The sequence below is a fragment of the Saccostrea cucullata genome, unplaced genomic scaffold, assembly GCF_032062105.1.
Source record: "Saccostrea cucullata isolate Sc308-1 unplaced genomic scaffold, CSIRO_AGI_Scuc_v1 ctg17023, whole genome shotgun sequence".
In the NCBI taxonomy this organism is placed as follows: domain Eukaryota; kingdom Metazoa; phylum Mollusca; class Bivalvia; order Ostreida; family Ostreidae; genus Saccostrea; species Saccostrea cuccullata.
Window position 1 is genome coordinate 1 of NW_026927222.1, and position 11153 is coordinate 11153.

At 33.4% G+C, this 11153-nt stretch overlaps 1 protein-coding gene across 1 annotated transcript; it reads left to right on the forward strand.

Moving 5' to 3' along the window:
* Positions 1-3123: 3123 nt before the first annotated feature.
* LOC134273774 (G-protein coupled receptor dmsr-1-like) lies at positions 3124-4254 on the forward strand. The gene has a single exon (XM_062755990.1). The coding sequence runs from the start codon at positions 3124-3126 to the stop codon at positions 4216-4218; it is 1095 nt and encodes a 364-aa protein (XP_062611974.1). The 3' UTR covers positions 4219-4254.
* Positions 4255-11153: the final 6899 nt, after the last annotated feature.

Consider the following 11153-nt stretch of genomic DNA (forward strand, 5'->3'; position numbering starts at 1 on the left):
AAGTCCTGATTCTTCTTCTAAACCACTGTTTGAGAAACTTGGGTGGTTAACAGTTTATGAACTAGTTGATCTATACAAGTACATATTATTATACAAAATTTTCGGTGGAATAACTCCCGAATATCTTCGTAACTTATTTGAATTTCAGTCTTCAACTTCTTATAACCTGCGATCTGAATCTAATTATGATCTCAAGTTACCAAAATTTCGTACAAACTTATTCAAGACCTCTTTTCAGTATTCAGGTGTACATCTATGGAATAAACTTCCCCAACACATTAGATTCTCTCAATCTCTACAAACATTCAAGCATAATGTGGAAAATTACATTATCAGTGGTCGTACAATCATTTGAATATTGTATATTGTACTGTTATTGTTAATATATGTCTGTATTTGAACACTCTATTCATAATTCAGTGATTGTAATTTCCTCAAACCTATTACTTAATTGTATATAATTATGATGAATTGTATCTTGACGAAGTGTATATATTTTTTGTATTTGATATATATATATATATATATATATATATATATATATATATATATATATATATATATATATATATATATATATATATATATATAGAGGGCCCTGGGGAAGAATAGTGCATGCACTAACCAGGTTACCTTCTTTAAATAAAGTTTTATTATTATTATTATATTATTACTAACATCCACATTTTCAAACATTTAACATTTGCCACTCGCAGGCATTAACAAAATTCCCCTGTATGCTAGTTAGAGTGATAGATATTTAAGGTAACTTTGTTTGAGTTATTCAATTTAATTAATATTCAAAACAATCCCCTTTGAAACAGTTGAAAAAACAAACAGCTAAAAATAATACAGATTACCAGAAATGTTAGCTCTCAGTTCAGGGTATTCACGTGGACTAGAACCGTAGGTTGAGGAAACGTCAATGGGCATTGTGTATTCTGTGACCTGTTGCAGAGAATCTATTTTGACAAAAAGAGGTTTTAAAAGTACATGTGTATTCAATGGATATAATTACTAGTATTTGTATGGTAGTACTTAATACTTAATTGTTATTTATGTTACTCATTTGCACAAAAATCTCTTCGGCACAAGTGCAAAACAAAAATATTGTGCGAAGTATGTTACATAGATCAATTCATTGTGATCTCTTGGACATAGAAAGTTCTTGGGGCAGGTTTAATTTTTACTCGTTAAGGAATATGTTACGAGAAATTCAATTTACCAACATAAGAAGGGGTATTTTCGACTCTTTATCGCGATTTATACAAAAATGGATGAATTACACACAATCCCCCAGCCAAATTCAGTCAGATGACATACTTCTCTTGTAGATTCACACAGAATATCTTCAATTTGTCCTTGTTTATCACTTGTGCCAGTCCAATATAAACAATATTCATACATTCTAACTCCGTCTACGGAATAAAAAGGGGAGCGTTTCACGCATAATTTTTCGTCATTGTTTGAGTATGTACAAAGCAGACAAGCGAAAGGAAGAACTGCGAACGATAGTATTGTTCTCCCGCCTACCTCCAAGTCAATTTTCAAAAGTTAACATATTCGATGAATTTTTAATATCTTTTATAGATAATTATATGGATTTTCATAAAACATTACTAATTTGGGAAAACAAAGAGAGATAACTCTAAAATTTTGGTAAAACCTGTGTTTTTCACTATAGAAATCAACGGAAAAAGGAAAATATTTTTAAAACATCTCCCCCCCAGCGGGTGTCACAAAAATTCCTTTTTACAGGTAATTTGGACTGTTATTTCACAAATTCATACCAAAGCTCTTTGTGTGTCAAGGGGGGGGGGGGGGACATATGTTTATTGACAAAAAAAAAAATAAAAATGCTTATTTTCCACCGATTTTAAAGCGATTTACATCTGAAACATCATATTTTATTGATATATTTATGTTTTATTTATTTCTCTAAAACATTAGAAAACATATAAGGAACATTTAATCATTTCCAAGACTATTTAAAAATATGGTGATCCTTGAAACTCCGATTTCAGTGGAAAATATCGTCTACCCCCCCCCCCTTTTTTCAAGAGCTGGAATTATGGATAATTTACTTTTAGCGCTATTATTAAGACAATTATTCAATTACCATTAAACTGTTCTTTGTATTAAACAAAGATTCTATGGCCAAATAGCTATTTATGTTGAATTAAATTGTTCCAAAATGTAGGCAGGAATCGAGAGTTAGCGTGCGTATTTCTTTGGACATTTGAATTTCAAATGTTCAACATCATAACAGCACACTCGAGCTTAAAAAACAATCTTAACACTTGAATTAAACAGCAAGTCCTCAAAAAAAATCTACGTGCTAAGAAAAAAAATATGACACTTTCCCCGTCATGTCAGCTCAAGTATGTAATGACTTGACGTTATATTCTATTGTGACGTCATATCTAAGTAATTCAGAGAAGTAAGTACAATTTGAACAGTTTGATATTTTACAAGCAGCCTTATCCTAGCTGCATATATATATTGTTCTATCATTCCTGAAAAAACTCAAGTTTTTTTTCCTAAGCCGTTTTTGAGAAAACTCGTGAACATACTAACCCCCTAAAATTTACTAAAATGCAAAACTCTCAGAATCGGAAGTGACGTCAACAAAACCCAGGAATAAATGTCTAGTTTATTTAATGTTCTATCAGTCCTGAATTTTTTTTTGAAAATCGAGGGAGTCGTTTTCGAGAACTCGCGTGCACAAAATATGTAAGAAAAAATAATAATAAAAACTGTGGAAAAGAAACCTAAGAATAAGAGAAAGGTCTTTCGTTGAAGAGGGAAGACCTTAATAAGAAACAGGGTAAAAACAATTTGTTCCGCAACTTCGTTTGGGGAAAATAATTAGAAATCAACATTTATATATTTTTTCCCTTGTCTAAACTTAGAGGCAGTAGCTAGTTTTGTACTATATATATTTTTCTATTCATACATATATAAACGCCTCTTCCGTGTGTACACTTACATATATATGTTATATCCCGTTTCTCCCGAACAATCCTTTCAAAGAATCATCATGTAATGTACATCTAGCATATTGGATATTAACTTTAAAAAATATATTAAAACCAGAAATTTTAATATTATATATAAAGAAATATGAATAACAGTACTAAACAGGTGATTTTTGAGCAAGTTGTTGGATATCGTTTGATACATGGCTATGTCAGTGGAACCATATGCTTCATTGGTATCATTTTCAATATTCTGAACGGCTTTGTTTGGTCCAGAAGATCCATGAGAACATCCATCAACATTTTGCTGACGTCTTTGTCCTTCACGGATGGAATGACCTTGTTTTTCTATCTTGTGTATGCAACATACTTCTTTACAGTCACAGGACCCAGTGCAATGATTTATCATTCTAAAGGATGGATGTATATCATTATCATAAGCTTTCATGAGTTTATAGCATTCTGCACTGTTTCAAATGGACTAACTATATCATTGGCAGTCTTCCGCTATGTAAAAATTTGTCACCCAAAAGCTGCAGAGAGGTATTGCAATAAAAAAAGAGCTAAACTGGTAATTATACTGGTATTTATTTTGTCTTCACTAGCTATGGTACCGTATTACCTGTATTACGAGGTGTATGACTTGTCTGAGGACAATTTGAACCTGACAGGGTACTGGATTCGAAAAACAACATTTGCTAGAAACCATGTTGACTTTCAGAGAACAATACTTTGGCTGTATGGAGTAATTTATAAAGTAATGCCCAAATTAGCAATGATATTCCTTAGTGCTTTACTGATCCGAGAGGTTTGTGCAGCAAAGAAACGTAGACAGCATTTAGTAAGCCCAAGTGGGTTTCAACGGACCAAAATGAAAATCGGATACAGAAGAACGACAATTATGCTTGTGGTCATTGTTTTGATTTATGTTTTAATGGAGTTACCGGTCGGGATAATGGCAATTTTTTCTGCAATTGAGGATGGTGAAAACCATTACTTTTATTTTCTTTTATATTCCCATGCAGGTGATATTGTAGATATGACAGGCCTTCTCAATGCTACTTTTAATTTTGCCGTGTATTTTTGCATTAACAAACAGTTTCGTACAGTGTTGAAAGAAGCGTTTTTTCGAAAGAGAGAAGAAAGATTTGATATTCGTTATTTTGATAGTGATCGTACATGTAACACGTCATCACACGACGTGACAATTAACAGCGAGTTTTCTACTTCACCAGTTTAAAACTAAATGTGTATCAAACAATGAATCCTGAAGAGAGAAACCAGCACATTTTGAGATTGTATGATCATGAACTTTCAACATTCTATTACATGCATGGAAACTGCATGCATTTGCAGAGGTTTTCCTTTATGCATCACTATTTCAAAAAGACATATTTAAGCTGATATTGAAGAAATGCCGACCCTCTTTCTAAGTAAAAACATACTAAATATTACTCATAATTTACTTGATCAGAGATTGATTATCGAGACCACTGAGTATTTATCGATCAAAACTAATTAATGATGGAAACATTAGCTTCTATTTACATTACCCATCCTTTTAGAGCTGTTTTATTATATTTGGTATAAAACATTTAAATCTAGTTTTGAAAACCTCACAATCTTAATAATTCTAACTTCTAAAGGACCATTTAAGAATAAATTAGTCTATCAGATACATAATTTAAAATCTAAACTAGTATTAGTATTTTAATTAATGATAAAATTGTGGCTGTTTTTTTTTTTTGACTTTTTTGATGGCAGGCAACAGATTAGAGCATTTTGTATATGTTTATGAAGCTTATGATGTTTATAGAGGGGTCAACGTGAAAAACACGTATTTTGAACCTTGTGAAAGATAAAGGGTTTGAATTCTATTCTATTCTGGTTGACCCCCTTTTTCCTATGTATATCAATGTCATCAGGTGCTGGGAATCAGATTGTGCTCTGTATTTGAGTTCCCTTTTTCTGACCCTCAATTTGTTAACTGCGTTCACTTCTTCCGTCATCTACTTAAATAAATGACATATTTCACTTCGACAGGATATTATTTGTTTTTTTTTCCAAAAAAAAAGCAAAAAAAAAAACTCAGTCGTTCGGCAGGAGAACTAAGGAAGATTTAAGTATTTATAAGATACTTTTTGCCAACAAATGTATTTCTTTTCTTACATCCACATATAACATTATCATATTCTGACTTAGAAAGCGGTGCTCCATTGTGTTTTCTAATAATAGGTATGACACTAAATATTCCTTTATATTCGCCTCATATATTATAGTTTTTGTTGTCATTATATTATTGCTCTATCTATTCACTGCATGTGTTAAATTTTCTTCATTGAAAATTATTTTGATAACATTAAGCACCGCTTTCGACCTCATTCTATTTTTATTTGAACCTAAAGCTATAGCACTTGATGAAAATCAATGTTGGGAAGATAATTATCATGGCATTGAAGCTGGCATTTTACCCATAACACTGAACACAATAAAGTGTTGATATTCCATTGTTATAACCGTCAAAATAAAGAAATAATATCATTTATTAAAGGAATCACTGTCTAGTTAGTATAGTATGCCAAGGACATCAACAATAGTGGAAAACGTGGGATAATTTGCATAACGGGCGAGAATTTTAGCGTTCAATATCTTGACGTTTTATTGAACGCTGAGTTTGTATTACGTATACGAGTATGCCCGAAACATTCCGAATACGAGCGTTCAATATCGAACGCCCGATGTAAACAAAACAAAAGTCGTGTGGTGAAATTCTCAGAGCTAAATTAGGTAAGATGTGTTTATTTTTACACAAACCTGAAATTATTTATAAAAAATATAGTACGTATTAGACCCATTAAAGCCTAAATAAGCAAATCATACCGCTCGGTAGGGTCATCGGAATGATGCGATATTGAACGCTTACAGGACATACATTAATTTGAATACCAATGCTAAAAAATCATTATTTTGAGTGTTTTTAGTTGGAATACATGTAATTATAACGGTCTGAAATGTTCTACTTTCCCACCTGAACGATGAACGAACGCTGAACGAACGGTGAACGAACGCAGAGCGAATGGTGAACGAACGCAGAGCGAACAGTGGGTGAATGATGTGTGAACGCTGAACGCAACTTGGTGAACTATTTGTGAACGGAGAACGGTGAGTGAACGCAGAACGCGAATGTAGCGCAAACGCGAGCGCAATGTGAACGGTGAATGAACGGTGAATGCAAGATGAACGATTTATCCGGAATGCCTCCGATCTTTTCCTTGCATTGAAACTATTCTGTAGTATTATAATGTTAGGTGCTAAAATGTAAATAAAAATAAATAGATAAATGAATAAATAATTAAATCAATTTTTCCTGCACATACGTAATATTATGATGTTTTAAATCAATATTTTAATAACGCGGTTTTTATTTTTATTATTAAAACATGTGCAATTCTTACCGAACATGTGTAGTATTCTTATAAAATATACAATTAATCTATTTATATAATAAATATGTCTATTCTTTTCACTAATAAAATAATGTGGATAATGTGGAAGAGAAAACTACACTGCACTACTTATAGAATTAATCAACTACATTGTACCGCCGTTGTAAAAACCACATATTATATATTTCCGTGCCAAGGCGATTCCGTGTAAAATAACGATTTTTTTTAATTTACAAACGTCTGTTACGTGTAACGTTGCATAAAAACACTCGTATTTTAAAATTTTAATGCAATTATATCTTATATTTATGTCATTTTTATTTTTTCATGATGATCTTTTTAGCAAAGTTCTATATGCACATGTATCTGTAGACATTTCCCGATCATGATAATGGAAAGACGCATTCAAATTATTTGTAATACATTAGATTTTCAGAACTAAATAAGTTAAACGTTATCGTAGTATTTATTTAACAGGACAAATATAAGAGAGAGAGAGAGAGAGAAAAAAGAGAGAGAGAGAGATTTAACCCCCTCCATTATCATATGCATGTATCCGTTGTATGAAAAAAATCATATTTTTTTTCTAAATATTTCAGGCAGAAAAAGTTATCTTTAAAAAAAGATTAACAAATCCATTTGACACTAAGCATCAGCTTTTATCTTCCTTCATCAAGTTCACAACGGTCAATCAAAATCATTCGACATAGTGGAGGTGTGGAAATCTCGTTTCGCCGAACATGCGGAAGTCACGAAGTATTTCCAAGAAGTTTTAACATTTTTCCGTATAATTTCTACATCTAATTTAATTTCCGCATTTCTGCAGAAAAAAAAATAAAGAATGAGATTATATACTTGGAAAGGTTAATTAAGTTTGAAATTGAATTTGAAATATACTCCCTGCCAATTTAGATAAAATACAACTGCCTGCACATGTATATTTGGAAATGCTCTTAAGATATTATATTTAAAAAAAACTGAATATCTGCAATACTGTTCATTATTTTCAGACCTACATGTAGTTAATCTAAATGTTTTCCTTCGTCTTTTTAAAATAAGTGTTGGAAATAATTTTTCTGTATATTCTGGTCTTGTAAAAGAATACTATCCAACCAATAGCGATTTGTCGTCTTTAACTTAAATTTGAATTTCATGATAAAAGTAACAGTTAAGTTATGATAATAAAAATATAAATATCGTTGATAAATTTTGATATGGAATAATGATTTTTTAAACAGGGTATCTTAATACCGATGTGAATTCTTTAATGCCTAAGTCACATTTCCCGGCCGGTAGCCGTAGACCGGTGGTAATCGGTAGTAATCCGTGGTGTTAACGATGCCCCAACATCGGTCCACATCAGCCAAGTAGTCCTTAAAGTATCAGTCACATTATCCAGCGATGGGGTATACGATGGACAACCAATGCGTTTTAGGAGAAAAATGGCGTGGTTGCCGGCCGGACTTACAAAGGCCCAGCGATGCATTGCTAAACATAAAACGATGTTCCAGGATAATTGGCCGATGTATATTACATCGCTCATACATTGGTGAACATTGTTCGTACATCGGTCGACTACAGGCCAATGTTTGCTCGAACATCGATCGATGTTCGGTCGTTATCTGTTGAACACCGCTAAACTCCCCGATGACCTCAGATTCAACGGATATTGGACGATGCTCGGCCATACATCGGCCGATCCTTGAAAGATGTGTTAATGATGGGATGCCGATGAGGAGCGATGTGAGGCATCGTTGGAGACATCGCTGAATTTTAACTACGAATTATTTCCTACCGATGACCCCACCGATTCGCAAAAAAGACTCAGTCACCGTCCGATCACCAGTGGTACCCGGCCGGCAACCACGCCATTTTCATCAAAAACGCATCGGTTTCTCATCGTATACCCCATCGTTGGATAATGTGACTTATACTTAAACAGGGTATCTTAGTTATTTATTTAAAAAAACATGTAAATCCTTACCATCAAAAAGAAAAGTCCTTTCACTTCGGAGTTCCGAATGACAATAAAGACTGAACAATAAGTGAACGGTGAACGCATGGTGAACGCAAAGTAAACGGAACGAAGAGCGAACGGTGAACGTTTTGTGAAAGGTGAACGCCAGCGCACGGTGAACGGTAAACGCAAAACTGTGAACAGAGAGCGAACGATGAACGCAGGGTGAACGAACGGTGAACGCACGCTGAACGAACGGTGAGCAAAAGGAAAAATGGGAACGTACAAAGTTTCAGGGACTGTATGAATTATGTGTAAATGTTTTACCTATATAAGTTATAAAGGAGTTATTGAACTTATATTGGTGAATATTGGCACTCGTTGACTGTTCAAATGCACTCGCAAGCTCGTGCATTTGAGCAGCCAACGTAATAGTTAATAACTTAATAATAATAAATAGTCGCAAATAAAATACTACAAAAAATCTATAGAATTTTAACGTTCAATATCTTGACGTTTTATTGAACGCTGAGTTTGCATTACGTGTACGAGTATGCCCGAAACATTCCGAATACGAGCGTTCAATACCGAACGCCCCGTTGTAAAGAAAAAAAGTCGTCTGGTATATTCTCAGAGCTAAATTAAAGAAAGAAAGTGGTATCTAAGTAAGATGTGTTTATTTTTTACACAAAATGAAATTATTTATAAAAAGTATAGTACGTATTGAACCATTAAAGCCTAAATAAGCAATTCATATCGCTCGGTAGGGGCTTTGGAATGATGCGATATTGAACGCTTAGAGGACATACATTAATTTGATTAATTGATTGATTGTATACTGTTTAACGTCCCTCTCTAGAATATTTCACTGATATGGAGACGTCACCATTGCTGGTGAAGGGATGTTTAGGCCTATGATCGGCACTTACGCCCTTTGAGCAGGGAGGGCTCTTTATCGTGCCACACCTGCTGTGTCACGAGGCCTCGGTTTATACAGTCTCATCTGAAGGACCGCCCCATTTAGTCGCCTTTTACGACAAGCAAGGGGGTATCGAGGACCTATTCTAACCCAGATCCCCATGAGCCATGTTAATTTGAATGCTGATACCAAAAAAATCATTATTTTGAGTTTTTTTTAGCTGGAATAATTATTATTATGAATTATGTGGAAATGTTTAGCTATATGAATTATAAAAGAGTTATTGAACTTGTATTGTTGATTATTGGCACAAGTTGACTGTTTAATTGCACGAGCTTTATCGAATGCTGAGTTTGTATTACGTGTACGAGTATACCCGAAACATTCCGAATGCGAGCGTTCAATATCGAACGATATTGAGTACATACGTACTCGTGAAGAAAATGTGTTGCAACCAATATCTATGAAATCAACTGTAGAGATGCTATAAATTTAAATATCATAAATAGAAAATATTTCCTTTTTTGGACTAGATAAGGAAATTATCAACAAATCAAAGTACATATAAGGTTATCGAATTTTTTTTTATTCCCAAACTTTTCCTGTAATATTTTTTTTACAATTTACTATTTATAGCAACCTTGAAAATAAAGATGGCCTGGCATTAAGTATTTTTTTTCTCATTTTTAGGTCAGAATATTTTCCCCGTTATATGACATGTACATGCTTATTGTTTAAAACTTATATCTGATAGTCATATCTCCATTAACTATCAAAGAGTATGCTTCCATATTTACACGTATTTAATTAGAATGTAGTCTTTTTTCTTATATTCGCGATATTATGTGGCTAATTCTATTACTTAGAGAGTGAAAAATAAAAAGCGCTTCCTGTGGGTATTTTACATCTTTTTGGTAAAATTAATGGTTTTCAATAAGGATCCTTTTCATAATTATTTATCCACATTCATAAGCTTTAAAACCGTTAATTGGAGTAAAGAAATATACATTTTTGACATTTGTAATTGGATTTTTTAAAAATATTTATATAAATGCCTATGTATTTTTATGTTCTTCTTTACATTTTAGTACACAATTAAGTATATTTACAGACGAATCCGAAGTCCCTTGTGCGCATAGTGTTTGAAAATTCAGAATCTTCTGTATTCCGGTCACTGGAATGCACACATGCTTCTCTGTCAAAATAAGAGGCCCAGGGGCCTTAGCGGTCACTTGAGTATAGTACAGCACTGAAGTAAACAAATTTAGCTTATGGACGAAGCAATGTTGCACAAGAATTTAAAAAAATCTGGTAAAATACCATTGCTTATTGTGACAAGCTAGACCCGAATGATCTCCTAGGGCTCATACCTGTATGGTTTTCACAAGTCTTACAAGTACAATAGACACTTGCCTATTGTTTAAGGTCCCTGAAACGTTCTACTTTCCCATTTTTCCGTTCGCTCATCGTTCGTTCTGCGTTCGATCACCGTTCGTTCAGCGTGCGTTCACCGTTCGCTCTTCGTTCACAGTATTGCGTTCCCTGTTCACGGTGCGCTCGCGTTCACCGTTAACAAAACGTTTACCGTTCGCTCTTCGTTCCGATTACTTTGCGTTCACCTTGCGTTCACCGTTCACTTATCGTTCAGTCTTTATTGTCATTCGGAACTCCGAAGTGAAAGGACTTATCTTGTTGATGGTAAGGATATACACGTTTTTTAATTAAATAACTTTGATATCGAGTTTGAAGAATAATTATTTCATTGCAAAAATTATCTGTGATATTTTTATTTCTATTATTATAACTCAGCTGCTACTTGATTCATGAAATTTCCCTGTAAAATAATACATTAA

Excerpts from the sequence above, each read along its gene's own strand:
- LOC134273774 (XM_062755990.1), top strand. The coding sequence starts at position 3,124 with ATGAATAACAGTACTAAACAGGTGATTTTTGAGCAAGTTGTTGGATAT.